The sequence below is a fragment of the Sciurus vulgaris genome, assembly GCF_902686455.1.
Source record: "Sciurus vulgaris genome assembly, chromosome: 6".
NCBI lineage: Eukaryota > Metazoa > Chordata > Mammalia > Rodentia > Sciuridae > Sciurus > Sciurus vulgaris.
Window position 1 is genome coordinate 105,425,168 of NC_136466.1, and position 21,081 is coordinate 105,446,248.

Sequence of the window (21,081 nt, forward strand, 5' to 3'; positions counted from 1 at the left end):
TAAGCAAATTACAACAGGCACAGGAAGACAATGACTACATGATCTCATTTATGGAATCTAAAAATGCTGAACTCAGAAGCAGAGAGTAGATGGTGGTTGCCAGGGTGCAGAAGAGATGGAAGATGGCAGGGGCATTGTGGGAGATGTTAGCCAAAGGTTATAAAATTTCAGTTAGGAGGAGTAAGTTTAACCTATACAGCACAGTGAGTACACTAGTAACAATATATTATACACTTGAAAAAAATTAGGGGAGAAAATAAGAATATACTTATTTTTATTTGCTGCTGCTACAGCACCTAAATCTTTGAATAATTTACAAGGAAAAAATAAAAATGATTACATGTTGAGACTAGGGGGATGGGAAGAACAAGGTAAATGCATACAAGGTGGGGGGAGTTTTAATATTTGTTTTGATTTTTTTAATCATATTACACAAAACTTTTTTAAGTCACATAGGAAAAAAAATAAACCCTGGGACAAGTTGGAAGTTTGTTTTATTTCAAGATATTTTCTTTTAAAATTTGAATCACATCATAAAAGTTATGCTTGCTAATAAAAAAAATAAATGCTCTGTTCTTTATTTATTGACCGATACCTAAATCTAGGTTGCTATATACCTAGGCTGTTGACACACCATAGTCAGGTTACTACTTTTATGATTAAATTATAAGATGAGACATTCACACAACACCAAAGACTGGTTTAAACTGACTTAAAAAGAAAATTTGAGTCTTTCTACAATATTACAGACTTCAGATTGTCAGCTCTTCCCAACTTCACTGCCCACTGCTTAACAAGTTCTCTGATGCCGTCTCATTATTCGTTTAGCCTCCTCCTCAACTGTTTCACAACCACCTCGTCAAGATTTAAGTCTCTATCACAGCAATTTAAAACTTTCGATACATAGTTATCCTCTGTTTCATACATTTAGCTCCAAGAGAGAGAACTGTTTATTTTCAACCAATGAAAACTAAAAAGTGCTTTGCACATAGCATGTACACAGACACACACACAGTTTGTTGGATAGCTGTATAAAACAGGCTACATTTTACTTCAGATTTCAAAATTCAGAAAAAAGAGAGTTGTATTAAAATGTATAAGACAAAAATAGATCATTGCAGACTGAGTACAAAGAACCATTCTATTTTTTCATCCTTAAAAAAATTAAAAATTCAACTTTTAGTACCAATGCGAAGAACATGACCAAATAAGTAGCAAAGGCATTCAGAAATATATGTCTACAAAGGATACTTTAAAATGTGCCTCCAAACTTTAAGTGCATAATTTCAATTTTTATTGAAGGTAGAGGCTTTATAAAAACAAATCCAAAGCTATCCCATCATAGAAGAGCCTTCCACCTTTTGGGTGTTTTAAAGAAACTTTAGTATTTATAAATTCTGCAGTTATATCACAAAATAAGTATAGACTATAATGTAAAATAAACACACTAAATAAGGAAAACATAAATTGAGTTTCATATGTAATTGTCTTTATCTTCACCAGTTCAATAAGTTTCACGAGTTATTATATGTTGACATTTTATTTAACATCTGTAACATTTACACTGTTTATGAAATTCCAGAGAAATGATATTTTCCTCCAAACTGTGTCTTTGGCTAGTACCACAGGTGTAATTCCAGATGCCCAAACATTAAAACTCTTGGTCTCTCCTAGCCAGAGACCTCAGGTCCTGAGTCATAGACTTGATTTGATCTATAAGTTGAGGTGCTTCATAAACATTTTTCTTAAAACAGGGTTATTTAGTGTAGTTTCTTTTTCTTCAGACATACAATGAGTGTTTTGATACAAAAAAAAAAATATATTACACATAAGAATAAAAAAAGCATTAAAATAATTGGATTTTATATAACTTAAATGACAAGAATAATATATGCCCTTTTTCTTTTTTTTAAATCTTCAGTAAAAGGGAAAGCTCTGCAATAGTTTCAAAAACATAGAATTTGCCTTGTGTTAAATATTCTATTATAAAAATAACTACCATGTAAAGAATTTAAAATATGCAAAAGTAATTAGTTCATTAAAACTGATAATGTACTGGTGTCAATGAAAACATGAACAGTTGTCAAGATATTTCTAAGAATTAACATGGACGAAAAACCTGTTTCAGGCTTAACATATTGCTACATAATGACTACTTGAAGGGTCACCTGGCCTTCTGTTCATCAGTGGTAGAAGTGGTAAAACAGTGGTATATTTTCAAAGTAAAGAAGGAAAAATAATGCAATGTGATACAAAAATATTACCTATTTATAAATTACTAAAGATTTATAAAACATTCTGAATCATAAGTTGCTATAAAAACAAATACTTAAATATAGAAGCGCAAAATCTTGAAGCACCCATAATCATTTTAAGAATACCCATTTAATAAAGAAAATTATATATATATATATATATATATATATATATATATATGTTGAGAAGAAAAAAGGCAAAATTCTGACTTTAACCCAAACAATCAGAGTTTATCTAATTATGAGGGAGGTCTCCACTCCAATTATACAAATAAGTTACCAGTTTTATTCAAAGAATCATAAGTAAAAGATCTTGAAACAGGTCTGTGCCATTGAAATACATTTTTAACAGACTTTAGAAACCAGTATTCTAACTGGCCTATTTCCAAAACAGATATTTCCTTCATAAGGTTACATCTGAATACAGCCTTCATTAAAATCATTCTTGGCGTAAAGAGGTATAACTAAGTGCAGACACTTTGGTTTAGTATTTAGATAATGCTGTAAATGCTACAGATTTCTGTAAGGTATAAGGAATCCGTGTCATTTTAATACATGTATTAAGTGTAAAGCTTCAAAAACTGTGGATCCCTTAAATTTTTAGATATTTAAATATTGTGCTAATGATTTAAAAAGATTATTCCTTCCTAAAAAGCAAAGCTTGTTCCAAACATCAAATTTTACTTTTAGTGTTTGTGGCATTTCAGCTTTAGTGCTGGAGTTAATTTTAACAAAACAGCTTGCAATACATAATACAGTACATTTGTTCACTAAAAAAGATTTTCTATAATGAAAAATACTAATTCTATTTCTAATGGTAAACTAGAATTGGAGGTCCCACCATGGATCACAGGTATCAGAGCACTATCAAGGTCATTTAGGTAATGCTGAGGAAGAAGGTGACCTTCAGATCCTGCCTGAAATTCGACCTGGAAAAAAAATATTAATAAGATGATCCTAGAAAATTAACAATCTTGCTTAGTTCAACTGATGAAGATAAATTTTAAAATATTCTAGAATATTCAGCTTAAGCATGTTAATAAAATACTTGATATATTATTTATTAAAACATCCTACATTCTCTCATATTTCTTTTATCCATTTATTACACAAATTATAATTGTTCATCACAAAGATATTATAAATATTTTCATGACCTTATCCTTTACATTTCCTCTTGATGAGTATATAAATACACTGCAGGGCTGAGGCTATAAATAATTACCAACATTACCTAAATAAAACAACATGGTATTAAAAAAATCTTCTTAGAAATATTTCAATTTTGTTATTGCAATATTTGATATTAGAATTTAATATCGTTGATGGAAATTACATTTTAATGCATTTGAATTAAAAAAAAACATTAACAATGCTTACTTAACAATTAATTATCAGGTGCTTCCTTGAAAAGGGGACTTTTAATAGTATAATGAAAACAAAACTTCCTCTTTCCAGAAGTATGAATATAACACATCCTGGCTAGAGAAAAGAACACCAGCATAAGGATGCACCCATTTTTAGATTAAAAACTCTAATAAAAAAATCTACTTGAAAATTAGTATTTCCAAATATATAATCAAAAAGTTTGATTATATACTGTTACATGCTATCATCAAAAAAGTCTGATTATATACTGTCTTCATAAAGAAAAGCCCTCTCGAAAATCATTGGTAGTAACATAAATTGGCATAATCTCTATTTGGGACAATATGGTAATACCTATTGAGCACATACTTGTATCAAACAATTTTAGTTCTAGTAATTTTTCTTATGGTTATGCTCACACTTATGCACAATCAAAATATTGTTGAAAACCTAAATTTCAATTAACCTATACCAAATAAGAATGAAGATCTGGTTAAATAAACTACTGTCTATTTAACAACTTCTCTGCAAGGTTATATACTATAACACAATACCTCCATGGTCTATGAAATTAAAGCACAGCAAAAAAAAAAAAAAAAAAGAAAAAAGTTCAGCTGAAATGATCTTTTTTATTTATTTGCTTTTAGACATTTTAAGTTTTAAATCATGTGAATATAGACTCCAGTCAGAATAAGTAAATTTAAAAACCTATCTATTGAGCAGGAGAGTCATGGGGCAGGGTCAGCAAATAATAGCCTGCAGGCCAAATCTGGCCCCAGTGGGTACAGGAAACATCACTGGATGAGAGCCACACTCAATGTTTGCACAGTGTCAGTGGCTGCTTTTCCACTATAATGCAGAGTTGAACTTTTGTGAAAGAAACCAAATAGCCTACAATGCCTACAATATTTATTATCTGGCCTTTTACCAAAAGTATGCTGACCTTTATTACAGAGATTAATAGAAATAATATATGTGAAATGTATAGCACACATTTGACAACACATTTTGGTTCCCTTTTCTCAAATAAAAGGCTAGAGAAAAAAATCTTTTGTTTATCTTAATATATGATACATTCATTTAAAAAATCATCACAAAAACATCCTTACCATATCAGTGTCAATGGAAACTCTGAGTCCAATTTTATTCATTCTATTACTCTTTAGTGTTTTCAGGTGAGGGCAGAGCGCAGCACTACATGCCATGGCTATTTCTTTTGCAAACTGATAACACGTTGATAAAATAGATAAATCCTGGTCTTTTAGAAAGTAAAACACCTGAAATATATTTAATTAGGAAACAAGTCATGATTAAAAGTAACTTTTAAAATGCAACAATTATGCTCTACATGGAGAGCCTATAAACCCAAGGACCTGGAAGGCTGAAACAAGAAAGATCACAAGTTTAAGGCCAGTCTCAGTAACTGAGACCCTTCCTCAAAATAAAATATTAAAAGGACTGGGGATATAACTCAGTGGTAGAGCACCCCCAGGGTTCAATCCCTAGTACTATAAAAATTAGTTAATAAAATGTAACAATTACTGCTTTCCATTCAATACTCATAAAATTCAAATGTTAATCACATGACAATTATTAGTTGAGAGCATTCAATCTACAGTCTAAAGCTATACTATAAATAAAAAATTAAAAACCAAAGATTTTGGATTATGTGAGTGGCTTAACTATTTCTGTGTAAAGCTGACTTGCAGCAAAGAAAGATTTGTTAACTCAGTTTAGACAGTCTATCCTATAATGATAACTACATGAGATTAAGATCAAACAATGTTCTATTGTTCTTATATTCCCTTCAGTTTCTATCTTATATATTTAAAAAAATGTATGTGTTACATAAGAAATGAATGATGCCAGTGGGAGGCTGGGAGGAGAGGGAAAGTGCTGAGGAGTGATATGACTGAATTATATTGTTATATTGTGTGCATGTATGAATATGTCACAACAAATCCCATCATCAAAACAGATGACGGAGGGGCTGGGGATATAGCTCAGTTGGCAGAGTGCTTGCCTCACAAGCACAAGGCCCTGGGGTTCAAGCCCCAGCACCCCAAAAAAAAAAAAAAAACAGATGAGGGAGAAGAAAGAAGCAGATTAAGGGGTTGAGGAGTATACGATCTATGGTTTTATTACCTTTCCTTTAAAAGAAAAAAAAATTGGAACGTGCACAAATAAGTTTCATTATGTGAATGTTGATTATAAATGGATGTCAATAAAATATTTGACTGCAAAACAAGAGAAAATGAAAATAACATACTATAGCACAAAGATGGCCACATTGCTATAACTTAACCATTAGCTGGCAGCAGTACCATCATAATGGTAGCCTAAAGTAAGCCTAGGAGAAATCTACATCTGATGCGTAAGAGACAGGCTAGGCAGAAATATGTGTGAGCCTACGAATATAAAGTAAAAAGTGTATAAGCTACACTTGAACATTCAGAGGTTGAGCATGTACTGTCTCCAATTCAAAACACAGAATGTAAAGGAAAAGGATCTCCTTTCTCTGTTACCTCAGTACACTTTACAATCTTCTCATCAGTTTCAAAATCTGCTTCCAGTTTTATTTTTTCACTTGGAAATCCTTGTAGTGATATTCCATCCACTGAACTGATAACACTGCAGAAAAGTAATACAGTAGGATTATTAGCATCAAATGAAAAAATAATTCATTTCTGAAATGAATTATTAGATTTGAACAAATGAGATGAGGAAAATTATGTAAGTTCTAAATTTTAAGTAGCAACAAGATGTCTCAATTATATACAAAATAATTAAATCTGCAGCTCATTTATCATGAATTCTTGATTGTAAACAATTTCTTTCATTCATCAATAAATTATATGTCATTTTTCATATATGTCCAATTTAGACCTAAGTTTAAAAGCCCTTAAATACTCTAACAGAAAAGATGTCTCATGAATTTGAAAACTCTATTTTGGATTCTTTTAGCATGAGCCCTTAGCCCCCAAAAGAAAGGCAATGGTTAACTGAAAAGAGGAAGAATGGCAGTAATATGAGAGGAGGGCTCTAATGTGTACACTAAATTCAGTTCGTATTTATAGTAAATCAAAATAATTCAGAGTTACCCACAGGGAATGCTTACTTACTTGACAGAAAAAAAGTGTTTCAACTTTTTTCAGCCCTGGCAGCAAGCTCATGCTACTGCACAATGGATGTTTTAACATTAGCCCCCTCCCAAACTGCCCACGGGTTAATAGCATCCTGCCAAGAAAACCTTCATGAGGCCAGTTAAGTACATATTTGTAAAAACAGACTGCATTTATTAACTGGAGTATAAGCATTTAAATTAATGGTGTAATTCTATATTCATTCATAAAATATTTAATTATATTAAGATTATGTTTTTATCCTTCCCCTTCCATTCAAATCAAGTACATTTTAGGAACAAATTCCTACCCTTTGTTTCCCTTTTCTTCAGAATCTACCCAGCAGATATCCACATATTCTCTCAGATCTACTGCATCAACTTTTCCACATGTAATTTTAAAGTCCTTTTGCTCTCGTAAAGCTAGCCGCAAACCATCCATGGTCTCAGGAGTTATCTGTACCATTAAGCCATCTAGAAATAAGAGTTATGTTTCACATTTATTTTGTCAAATGTCCATTTGTATGTCAAAGCCATAAAATTTACTATCAAAATATGTTCAGAGTGAGATAAAAGTTTTAAATACTTTGTTAATTATCCTAATAGTTGTTTTCCACTAAGAAAATTAAAATATCTCACAAAGTTAAGAATTCTTTTTTTAAGGTTAAACAAATAGACAAGAATTTATCCTTCTGGCTATGATGAATTAACTGCTGAAGAGCACATCAAGAGTGTACATAGGTGTGGTGGTGCATGCCCGTAATCCCAGCAACTTGGGAGGCTGAGACAGGAGAATTACAAGTTCGAGGCCAGTCTCATCAATTTCACAAGGCCCTCAGCAACTTAGTGAGACCCTGTCTCAAAATAAAAAATAAAAAGGGCTGGGGATGTGGCTCAGTGGTAAAGCAACCAAGGGTTAAGTCTTCTATTTCAAAAATAAAAAACAAAGAAGATCATACACTATAATTAAGTGTATGATTAATTACTCAGGAATGCAAAGATGCTTCAACATAATGAAAATAAATGAACTTAATATATCACATGAAGGATAAAACTATATGATCATTTCAACATAAGCAGAAAAACATTTAATAAAATTCAACATCCCCTCATGATAAAATCCGCAACAAATTAAGTATAGAAAGAATGCACCGCAATACAATAAATGCCACAACAAACCTACAACTAACATCATACTGAAAGGGAAAAAGCTGAAATGATTTCCTTGAAGATCAGGAAAAAGACAAGGATATTCACTTTCACCACTCTTAAATAACATTGGAATTCTTAGCCAGAACATTAAGTCAAGAGAAAGAAATTAGGGGTATCCAAATAGAAAAGGAGGAAGTCAAATGATGCCAGTTTGTAGATGACATTTGATATACAACCCCCCCCAAAATGTTAAAACTGATTAACAAATTCAGTAAGGTTGCAGAATACAAAATGAATACACAAAAAGCAGTAGCATTTTTATATACCAATAACAAATTTGTCTAGAAAGAAATTAAGATAGTTATCAGGGGCTGGACTTGTGGCTCAGTGCTAGAGCGCTTGCTTGGCATGTGTGAGGCCCTGGGTTCGATACTCTGCTGCACCACATATAAATAAATAAAATAAAAGAGCCATTGGCAATTTAAATTTTTTTTTTTTTTTTTGGTGGTGCTGGGGATCGAACCCAGGGCCTTGTGCATGCAAGGCAAGCACTCTACCAACTGAGCTATCTCCCCAGCCCTTAAAAAAATTTTTTTTAAAAAGTAATCACATTCACAGTAGCAACAATGACAAAAATTTTAAAACAGGAATACATTTAACCACAGAACTTTAGCGACTTCTACAATGAGAATTACAAAACACTAATGAAAGAAACTGAACAGGACACAGAATAAGGAAAAGACATCTATATTCAAGGATTGAAGAATGGATGTGAGGGTGCTCTGGCTGTGACATCTGTCATCCCACTGATCACCAGGGTTGATGTGGCTGATATGGTTGGCTAGACGGGTGTCCCCTTCCTCCCTCACTGCTCCATGTGCACTCCTCCTGGAGCTGTATGCTCAAAGAGGACAACCTTCACCAATAGAGAAGCACTGTTCTTCAGTCAAGAGTATACAAATAGCTGCACTCCCCTGCTAGAACCTTTAAACAAGCTCTCAAGGATTGAAGAATTAATATTAATGTCCATACTACACAAAGTGATTTCCAAATAGCATAATATTGGCTTAAAATCCAATACAGAGATGAATGAGACACAATAGAGATTCCAGAAATAAATCTACCTGTATACAGCCAACTGATCTTCAACAAAGGTGCCAAAAATACATTGGAGAAAAAGACAGTTCCTTCAATAAATGGTGCTGGGCAAACTGGATATCCACATGCAAAAGAATGAAACTAGACCCAGTATCTCTCACTATGTACAAAAATCTACTAAGACTGGATCAAAGACCTAAATGTAAGAACTGAAACTATGAAACTACTAGAAGAAAACATGGGGGAAGTACTTCAAAATTTCTATATAGGTAATTTTTTTTGGATAAGAGCCAAAGCACAGTTAAAAAAAAAAAAAAGCAAAAATAAATGGTATTATAACTAAGAAGCTCCTGTACAGAAAAGGAAACAACAGAATGAAGAGACAACCTACAGAATGGAAGAAAATGCTTAAATTTTTATATTTTCTCTTCATTCAACAGGGATTGATATCTAATCCATATGAACTTAGAAAGAACTGAAAAATCTTGACAGTAAAAAACAATTAACAAGTGAGCAAATGATCTGAATAAATATTTCTCAAAATAAGATACACCGATGACCAACATATATGAAAAAATGCTAACATCACTAATCATCAGAGAAATGTAAATCAAAATCACAGAGATCATCTCACCCCAATCAGAATGGCTATAATCAAAATGACAAAAAAAAAAGCTAATAAGGATGTGGAAAAGGGGAACTCTTATACACAGCTACTGTTGTAGATCACAAAAATTAGCATAGTCATCATGGAAAACATTATGGAGGTTCCTCAAAAAACTAAAAATAGAACTACTACATGATCCAGCTATCTCACTGCTGGATATATTTCCAAAGAAATAAAATAACCTTACCAAAGAAATACCTGCACACTGTATTACTAAAGTAATAGTAATAGTAGTGCACACTGCACTACTAAAGCACCATTAATATTAGCCAAGACATGAGATCAACTGAGGTGTTCAACAGATAATGGATAGAGATGTAGTGTACATACATAATGGAATATTATTCAGTCATAAGAAAAAAGAATGAAATCCTGTCATTTATAGCAACATAGATGAAACTGGAGGACATTAAGGGGCTAAGTCAGGCACAGAAAGACATTTGTCACTTGATACTTATTTTGGTTCATATATGGAAGCTAAAAAAGTTTATTTCATTGAAGTACAAAATAGGATAGTGGCTATCAGAGGTGGGTAGGGGGTTGGAAGAGAGGTTGAATAATGGGTATCAATATACAGTTACATAGGCAGGAATAAGTTCTAACATTCTACATACCAAAGGATGACTATAGTTTATAACAATTTACACATATTTCATAAAGAACTAGAAAAGAGGAATTCAAAGCTTTCCAACACAAATAAATGATAAAAATTTAAGGAGAAATGCTAATTACCCTTATTTGATCACTACACATCATATACATGTATCAAATTATCATACTGTAGTATACATAATATTTGCAATTATTATTTTGCCATTTAAAAATGAAGAAGGGGAATCTACAATATATAAAACTACATAAACTACAATTCAGTTAGAAAAAAGACACATGGCCTAGTATAAAAATGGTCAAAAGTTGTAAATAGGGATTATACAGAAAAGGTACCATAAGTGCTCAATACATACATAATAAGATGCTCTACTTCTTAGTGAATAGTAATATGCTAAATATGACCATATTCAGAAATACCTTCTGGATTGACACAAATTAAGTAGTCTGATAATACCATGTTTACAGCATATGTAAATCAATGAAAACTCTTATACATTCTGATTGTGAGGTAAATTGGTACAATCATGTTGGAAAACAACTTTACAAATATCTTGTAAAGTTGAACATTTATTAATCTATTGACCAAGAAATTCTACTCCTAGATGTATATTCTAGGAAAAATTTTAAACTTGAATTCAGTGTCCACATACACAAAAGAATGCTACTAGTACCACTGTTTGTAATAGCAAAACAATAAGAATGTCCCAGAAGTTCATGATCAGGAAGTGAATATACTGTCACACATTCACAGAATATTTAATAGCACTGAATACAAATAAGCTATCGCTACAGGCAACAATATACATAAATCTTAGAAATACAATGTTGCATGATAACAACTCCATATGACTATATGAAGAATATCTCTTTCATAATCTCCAAAATAAACATATTTAGGTTATATATTGTTTGAGCACATGCATATCAAGAGTCAAAAACCAAAACAAAACTACAATAATCAGTCCAATAGCATATTCTTGGGGAAAGGAGGAAGAAGGCATAAGAAGACCCAATACTGATCATTTTCTAGTTCTTGGACTGGGTGATGATTTCACATAAGTTTGTGCTATTATTCTTCATAACTTACATATTTTTTGGTAAGCATCAAGTACACTTTTTAAACATATGGAAAAACAACTTTACATTAAAACAATCTTAAAGATGAAGCACATACCTTCAACTATACTAGACTTAGCAAGAAATCCTGAAGATGTTTTTAGAGCTCCATTGAATACCACGAAACTTGCACCTGTCACTGATAATGACATAAAACAATTATTTATGTTTTAACCTGCTCATTTTATGTTATATTGTTAAATTTAGATTGTGGAACATGCACATTCTAAATACCAAATAAATGTTATGCTTAGAACACTAAAATTAAAAAATTGAAATATGGCATAAAATAATTTTTTAATGCTTATGTCTAATAAATTATGGACTACTGTACTAATTAAAATGTTTGTGTCTGTGTCAGTGAGGGTATGGGAAATGAAACCTTCACTACTGGAGACAACAAAAATAAAAAAATAGTCTCTATGGAGCCTTAACTTGACAATTATCCATTAAAATTACAAATATAACCTTTGTCACACTAATTCCACTTCTAGGCATTTACCCTATGGATAGGTTCAACAGTATACAAAATGGTATTTATAGAAGGTTATTCACAGTAGCATTTTTATAAATAGCTGAGGACTGGTAACAATTTATGTCTATTGGTATGGGATAGATAAATGATGTACACATAAAATGGAAAGTTACATGGAATGCGAAAGCTCTTTATAGAATAATCTTCAAAATGTGTTAAAAACAACAAAAAAGCAAGGTGCACAATGGAGCAAATGTTATGACTTGTCTAAAAAAGTGGGAGAAAGAGATGATACATGTGTGTGTGCATGTATGTACTTGCTTGAATACAGATTAAAACAAAAAATGTCTCTGAAAGGATATACAAGAAACTCATTAACACTGGTTTGACTGTGTGTGGGAGGATAAGAGAATGGCTAGGTGGTCAGTGTAAAAAAGGAGATTTTTTTTTTCATACTGTTTAAAATGTATACCTTTTGAGTCTTACCACATAAATGTATAACATTAAAAGTAAAAATTAAAAAGTTGTTAAATTTTAATGACAAGGGCTGAGGTTGTGGCTCAGTGGTAGAGTGCTGGTCTAGTATGTATGAGGCCCTGGGTTCGATCCTTAGTACCACATAAATATAAAATAAAGGTACCGTGTCCACCCACAATTAAAAAATATATTTTAAAAATTTAATGACGAAAATGTCAATGATGTTAAAAAGTACAATGCAACAGTGTAAAATATACTGTACAATGTCATTGAACCTATGTATTAACATAAGAAGAAAAAAATAGTAAAATACCAGTAACAGCCTTGTCTTGGCACGTTTTTCTTTATTTTTTTGGTACTAGGGATTTTTTTTTTAAATATATTTTTTAGTTGTAGATGGACACAATACCCCTTCATTTTATTTATTTATTTATTTTGTGGTTCTGTTGAACCCAGTGCCTTACACAGGCAAGCACTCTACCACTGAGCCACAACTACAGCCTGGTACTAGGGATTTAATCCAGGGGTGCTTTACCACTGAGGTGTATCTCCAGTCCTTTTTATTTTTCATTTTGAGACTCTGTCTTACTACGTAGCTTAGGGCCTTGCAAAGTTGCTCAGGCAAGCCTCGAACTTGTGATCCTCCTTCCTCAGCCTCCTAAGCTTCTGGGACTAAAGGTATGCATCACCACACCAGAATCTTTTATTATTTTTTAAGATATATTTTCCAAGCTTACTAAAAATGAGTATACATTTACCTTTACAGTCAGAAAAAAATTATTAATAGTCAGAATATCAGATTACTTTAAAAATGTTATCCTACAATAATGTATTAATTTTAAGTAATACTTTCTTCCACTTTCAATTTGTTAGGCCCTCTACAGCAAGGGTCTGATAATCATAGCAGTCACTGAGGCCATTCAAAGTGGAGTATAATGTTACCCACAGAAGCTGCTCACTGTATCATCTTTATCATTTTTATATCCCCAGCCACTTATAGTTTTGTAAATTATTCTTTATTTTGTCCACCCTGTGCTCCCCCAATTAAGAGAAATTGGGACAGAGACTGAACAAATATGAAAAATCACCTCATTCCAGAGAGAAATCATTCACAGACTCCCACCTTACAGAATACACTAAAGAAGGTATCAAAAGGAATACAGCCCTCCAAGTCTTTAAACCTAATACATCTAAAGAGAAACACACAAATTAGAAGCATTTTTTAAAAATCTGCTTTAGTGTAGCTGAAATTTTAAGTATACAAATCAGAAAATAAGTAAAATATGTATATTTTCCCTTTAAAATGGATTTTATTAATTAAGGTAGGTGTCTTTGTAAATTAGCACTAGGTATCATGACTCTCACCTTTTCTAGAATGTCCAGTGGCACTATTGGCCTGTGTTTGATAAACACCATCATTCTGTACACAGACTAGATGAGAATCTGCTTCTGTACTAAAACTAGCTCCAATGCTAATGACATGCTCATTAGAAGAATTTATTACTTTCATTACCTGGAAATAAAAACCATAACATGTGTTCAGAAAAACTTTTTAAAACATTTTATGCTGATTCTGAGAGTTGCATTCCTGAACACCTTCATAGTTATCAAGCTTTGGTCTGGAAAACTCCCCAGGAATATGATAGAAAATAATATTTTAAAATAAATTTACCTCAATTAATAGATAAAATGAGGAAAATAAATGGAAAAAATGGAAAAAAATAAAAAATTCATTAATAATGATATTATATATTTTTAAATATATAAATATGTGTGTGTGTGTGTGTATATCTTTGCATGTATACACACACACACACACACACACACACACACACACACACACATATATATTTAGTTGTAGATGGACACAATACCTTTATTTTATTTATTTATATGTGGTGCTGAGGATCGAACCCAGTGCCTCCTATGTGCTAGGCAAGCACTCTACTACTGAGCTATAACCCCTGCCCATTAGCAAACAAATTCTAGTGTTTCAAGAAAAATATTTATTGCTATTATATATTAGTCTAATTCAAAACAAAAAAATTGATGGAACACAATTCTAAGGAACTCTAATGTTCAACATTTATCTTTAAATTTTGAATGAAGCAATTGTACTTACATCACTGTATTTTTTCCGAGGTATTTTTATACAGCTTTTTCCCATTTCCATATGAATCAACAGCTGATCTATATTATGCAAGGTATACTGGTAATTTCGAAGGTCCTATGTACAAAAATCACAGTTCCTTAAACCTTAAACTATTATTCATGAACATTTACCTAGCCATTAACTCCTTTACTTAGTACCTATTATTTTAAGGCTTCTGACACACAACTTCAAAATGCCATTCAGGACACCAATATAAACTTTTAAAACAACAAGTAATCCTTTTAGCTATTTCACAACCGTAATATCATTCTCAGGAAAAATTCTGTTAATACTTGGGGTTATGTCCACTTTTTAGCTACAGATCTTCCAAAACATAAAAAGTCTTTGCTATGGTTATTATAACCATTTCCCAAAGGCCCGCGCATTAGCATTGGCCACTAGCCTGTAGTACCATTGGGAGGTGGTGGCCTACTGGAAGGAAATTGGGCCATTGGGGGCATGTCCTTGAAGGTATACTGGGCCTCAGCCCCTTTGTGCTTTCTCTCTTTGCTTCCTGGCCATCATGAGGTGAGCAGGCTTCCTCCATCAAGCACTCCTGCCATGATGTAATATGCTACCACAGGCCCAAAGCAATGGGGCCAAGTGACCATGGCACAGTTCTGAAACTGTGAGTCAAAATAAACTTTTCTTCCTTATAGGTTGATTATGTCAGGTATTCTGTCACAGCTAATAACAGTTGATAAACTCTACAATCAGTCTTCAAACCAGACTTGGACAAACCAAAGTGAATTCACTAAGTCCTACAATAACAGGCAAACACAAAATTACGAAAATTATAGATGGTCATGAACCTCATACATTACCTAATTTAACCCTTCTTATTACAAAGAAGAAAACTAAGGCAATAATTTGCTCTAAATCATAAAACTGACGACTTTACTAATACTTTTTCTAAAGACTTTACTAAAAAATTTTCTAAATTTTGAAGTCTGTATAGAGGGCTCACATTACCTAAAATAAGAACTGCAGAATTAATCAAAAGGCAATTCAACTCAGGTATGCATAAATTAGGAGATATTATGTTTTTTTAAAAAAGGGCAACTCATAAAAAACAGTCCATTTATGTTAAATGAATTAGGATTTATAATTGAGTTTCCATTATTCTACACAAATTAAAATAGGGAAATATTGTGTGAAAATTTGCTAAATAAACTTTTAAAGTAACAGTATAAGAAGACTTAACAGAATAGTTGAATTACTCACAACAAGTAAGTTCATAATAGTGTGTCCTATTTCACCAAAAAGAGGTTTTCGGCCTCTGATACTGGTAAGAGGAGTAGGATATGCTATACAAAAGAAAGGAAACAGGTTATCACCAACTAAAAATCAAAAAAGTCTTGAGTTTATTACCTTAATTCTCATTTTGAAAACAAATATTATGCATAAATACCACCCAGTTATTTCTCAGAGGAAAGTGAGAGATGACAATAACCCTTACCGTATATCTATTAGATGCTACACTGAAATGGGAACTTCACGTGTATCATCTTATTTAAACACTACAACAATCCAATACTTATTTTACAAATAAGATGAGACCCAGAGATTAATAAACCTGCTCACAGTGACTAAGCTAATTGGTGAAACAGATTTGAAAGTAGGCTTGTCTGATTTCAAAGCATTTAATCTTTTCATTATATATTTTGCCCAAATTTAGGGAAGGGGATTGTAAAACTATAGTAATTTCCTGGACCCTATAAAATTTCAATAATTTAAAGAGATATATAAAGAATTAAAGACTTTGAAGGCATTTACAACTAATTACTTGTGCTAATTTATGGTAGTAAATGTTTATAGTTCTTGAATCAGCTGATAATAGAAGCATAATCATAGAAATCAAGATAGAAAAGGAAATCAGACATGGGGTCTGTCACCTAACCACCTTTTTCTTTACTTAGGGCACTATAAATATTGAACAGCAAAATGGAAAAAAAACAACAACAACAACAACAAAAAAAACTTGCTGGCAATGCAGCAAGCACCCTGAAAGAAACAAAAGGTGAAAAAGGAAGGCAAGATTATTTCTACAATCATAAGAAGCAGACACATTTTTAACTTTCAGTTCCCAGCTTAGGTCATAGGGAAACTAATTCTCTAATACCTATTACACAAACATACTTCCTTAAACTTCTAAGAAAAGAACATATACCTGACATTAACTATTTTAAAAACTTAAGAGCAACCACATCTTTGCTAGTACAAACATATTTTGTTATTTTAAAAAGGGCACATTATATTAACATGACAAAGGATGTGATTAAGAAAAAAATGACAAATTTTTACCTCATGATTTTATGAATGAGAAACTATTAGAGGTAATTTTATTTAGAACACTATTCTCAACAGGGTTTAGAATGACATACTGTCAGTGTCACAAAGGGACTTCATGAAACTGAATCAAATATTGAGTGAAATTCCAAATAAGTGATCTCAACATAAATGTGCAGAATAATCCACATCTGAAAATTACTAATTCAGGCTAGTTATTTTAAATTTCAGGGCTTTAACTTTTGTGATTAGCTTTTCCACATACATTACCTGTACAACAAAATCCAAGTTCATGTCTAAAGAGGCATAAGCACCATTAATTTCAGTGTCAGTTTATATAAAATCTAGCACAAACATAAAGAATATAGAAAATAGCTGAGTCTAGTTAATTTCCATTATAACTGATGATTGTCCCTTATCATCTCTAAACAGCTATCAGAGATTTGTAGTTACAACTCCTGTGATCTTTTGAGAAGTCCCTCATATTGCTCCATGATTTTCCAACCTTCTATATGGGAAAACTAGTCTTACTATCTGTAAGTGCCACTGGCTAAAATACTAGTCATACTTAAGATGAAATGTCCATAATGATTTAAGATGAGCTAGTATATTGCCTTAATCTTCCATAAAAATAGCATTCAAACATTATGATCAGAAACAAAATATTTGGCGAGAGGAAGAAATACTTGGTTCAAAATGAAATGTCTTAAGCTCTTTGATTTACACAGAACAAAACCTGAAAGTTAGGGGCTGCAGTTGTAGCTCAGTGGTAAAGTGTTTGCCTGGCACGTGTGAGATGCTTGGTTCAATCCTTAGCACCAAAAAATAAATAAATAAAATAAAGGTATAAAAAACACAATAGCATTTTAAAAACAATTTTTAGATGTCAATAGACCTTTATTTTATTGTATTTATATGTGATGCTGAGTCTCGAACTCAGTGTTTCACACATGCCAGGCAAGTGCTCTACCTCTGAGTCACTGCCCCAGCCCCACAAGAGCATTTTTAAAAACCTGAGAGTTGAAAAATAAATAAATTTTAAAAAATAAAATAAAAACCTGAAAGTTAAATTTTGTTATTTTTAATGTAAGTTAATGGAATTATATACTTAAATCCTAAAAGGTAAGGAAGGAATCCCTATCCCCCAAATCACAATTTAATAAAATCTGTCGAACAGAGGAATTTAAATGAATTATCATTTTTCACTTAAGTTGCTCATTCTGAAATAGTGATCACTTTTTTATCTTCCCCATATTTGTTTTTCTTCCAAGAAAATGCCTATTAAATTATATAAGAATCAAATACCTAAAATTCATTAGATGTAATGTACTACATATGCAATGGATATATTATTTCTTGAAAAAAATCAGGAATGAAGCTTTGATGGGAATTCAAAAAAGTTTAATACTAGAAATGATTCTGAAATCACAGAAATAACTAAGTACAAAACTTTGACCATCACAATAGCTTTAGAAATCTTCAGTTGTGTCAAAAGCAAACATGTAAATACACAAACATATATATATATATACATAAACAATATAAACTCTTAATTTGAGTAATAAACTAAATATTAGGAATATACAAATAAGCTTAAAAAATTAAAGCATACAAAAAAGGCAACCACTATTTTTAAGTACCAATATGTAATTCTTAGAGTCAGCAAATGAGTAAAAATAGCAATGATGATCTAAAAATCCTTTGGCTTTGTGATATAGACAAATTGGGGTAATAATTTAACTTCTTAATACAGAGGCAACAAAAACTCTTGACAATACACTGTTTTAAGAAAACTTAAAAGTAATTTTGTCAAGGTTTTCTATATTTTGCTTTGAAATTAAAAAAAATAAAGTATATTGCTATGATTTTTTGACCATTTAGAAATTTCATGCCATACAATGTTGTCCAGATTAACTTGATAGTTTCTAGAAGATAATTATTTTTGAATTTTAAAAGTACACCAAATCAAAAGTAGTCCTATTATTCTGTTAAAATTTTATTTTGATGATGTCCCTGAGATTTTTACTGTACATCCGTATATTTGAAAATATGTAATACAATTTTTTATTCTAAAACTTACCTTTATATTCTGCACCCAATCTCAACATTAAACGCATAGGAAAAACCTTTGCCCAAGGAATCTCTAACTTCTGGATAAGAATTCCAAAGAGAAAAGGATTACTTGGTAATGGGAGATCATCAAGTTTCTGAAAAGTAGGTGTAATAAAAAGGAATCCTCCATGATCCTTGCTATTCAGAAAACTCTCAGTAAAGGTAATACTGTCCAAGTTTTCTATGTATTTTCCTGCAAATAAAATTATTAATTATTAAAAGATTTTAAATTGTTTTATTATTGTTTTGACAAAACATTCTAAGTTTGAATGTCATAAACAAAAGGCAACATAGACTTTTTTTTTTGGTTGCTACTCTTAAAGAAGAATCTAATGAATACCTTCTGTGCACAAAGCTAAGATACTCCTGGAGCTTGGGCACCATAAACAAAAATCTGAAAATGTTTCAACCACAGATGCCTTTAAATTTTTCTCCTTATTGCATGTTACATGACGTAGATAAACTGAGAGGGGTAAAATGTCATGCTGCCCCAACCTTATAAACACAATAAGAAAAGTGTATAGATTTTTTTTAATCAAGGAGGCAAATATATTTCATTTCTTAAATTTAAGAAAAGATCTGTGTATAGACAATAATCACATAAAATGCTAAATTTAAAGAGACTAAAAATGATAATTAAACTCTTTTAAGAAATCAGCAAACTCTTCACAAAATAAATCTTTAGTACAGTTAGCATGGCCAAAAGCATAAATGCCTTTAACTAATTTACCCATCCCCTACTCTGAATAGTTAAAAATAAAATGCTATACCTTTTAGAGCATCCTTATATATGGTAATGAACAATCTGAAGATGTCCTTAGGAATTGTATCTTCATTTGGCAAACATAACAATAGAATAATAATTTCTGCCTGTCCCAAGCCATGCAATCCATTGGTTGAAAAGTACCAGTATTTGTCTGAGGAATCTTGAGTGATAAAAGCATACAACTATAAATGTTAACTTCTACTAACCTAAAAAACTAAAAATTACGTTTGCATGAAGCACAACCTTTCAAATTCCTTATTTCCCCCCAATTTTCCTCATAAAAACTTTAAATTGAATTGTATAAGATTCATGTAAAGAAAGAAAAAGGATTATCTTACGGAGTCGAGTAATAACACTAAAATAGAAGGTGCACAAATATGCTGAAATGTAGTGGTTAAAAACTACATTAGTTTCAAAGAGTATAAAAAGCTGATAAATGCACTGTGAAGGATTACTTATATTGAGGATTATTTATTTCCTTACTTTTAATTAGGTTACATGTTACTTTAAAACTATATTTCTACTAAATCGATACCTGCTTATCTCATTCATGAAATTTATATTTATCTAAAAGCTACTGGAGATAATCAACTGTATAATAAACATCAAAATACACCTCAGCTATAAGCTTAACCTAGGACAGACTGAGGGATGCTACTAAAAATCTGTAAGTTCATGTATCAAGTCTGGATGAATATAAATTTGCATAATTTATTTATAGTCAAACTTGGCTGAAAAGCCAATATTCGGTGCTGCTTATTTTTCACTGTTGACAGTGAAAACCTAACTTGAAGATATAATTACTTCAGAAATCCTGCTTACCAATAGGGCAAAAAAAGATGAATCAATACTTACAAAATACTAATTTGACATTCACGAGCAGATTAGCATTTAGGACAAATGTAACGGGATGAAACCCTTCGCCTTCAAGAAGTAAAATGATCTGCTCATGAGATGGGTGTTCTTCTACTACAGGCACAAAATAATAAAAGTAATATTAATTGGGATAAATATCCTGTTAAATACGTTTACAATGAAAAAAAAAAAAAGAATATGTATAAATCCATCAATGGACTAATCAAATTTAAAAACAAAAGCAAACATGTCCCAGAAAATCAACACCCTGTAAAACTGTTCAACTCATTTTTACTTGTCTATCCAGTGAAGATATTAATACTGAAACATATATGTAAATCCTATATATTTTATAGTGTACGTACAAATGTTGATGAAACTGCATATCTATAAGAATTTAGCACCTTCAAAGTTTTAAAACAAACATTTGTGAAGGTGGTTTCTAGTCTGTCAATAACTTCACTTCCAATTTCCAAAATTTACAAGTTTGTGAAAGTAGTTTAGTCCCAGGCTATATATGCTACTAGCTGTCATATGCCTGTATCAGTGAAAGGTAACAAATCAAA

At 31.6% G+C, this 21,081-nt stretch overlaps 1 protein-coding gene across 3 annotated transcripts in view; it reads right to left on the bottom strand.

Annotated features, from left to right (window-relative positions):
* Positions 1–257: 257 nt before the first annotated feature.
* The window catches only part of ZFYVE16 (zinc finger FYVE-type containing 16), a 42,865-nt gene continuing 22,041 nt past the window's right edge, over positions 258–21,081 (bottom strand). For all 3 annotated transcript variants that reach the window (XM_079145545.1, XM_079145543.1, XM_079145544.1), the window contains exons 8-18: positions 20,516–20,629; positions 19,665–19,820; positions 18,863–19,087; positions 15,718–15,800; positions 14,464–14,568; positions 13,707–13,854; positions 11,448–11,528; positions 7,056–7,218; positions 6,149–6,254; positions 4,733–4,900; positions 258–3,184 (exon numbers count right to left, since the gene is read on the bottom strand). In XM_079145545.1, the coding sequence (XP_079001671.1) occupies positions 3,026–3,184; positions 4,733–4,900; positions 6,149–6,254; positions 7,056–7,218; positions 11,448–11,528; positions 13,707–13,854; positions 14,464–14,568; positions 15,718–15,800; positions 18,863–19,087; positions 19,665–19,820; positions 20,516–20,629 (1,508 nt within the window). In that variant the 3' untranslated portion in view covers positions 258–3,025. The remainder of the gene's footprint in view (positions 3,185–4,732; positions 4,901–6,148; positions 6,255–7,055; positions 7,219–11,447; positions 11,529–13,706; positions 13,855–14,463; positions 14,569–15,717; positions 15,801–18,862; positions 19,088–19,664; positions 19,821–20,515; positions 20,630–21,081) is intronic.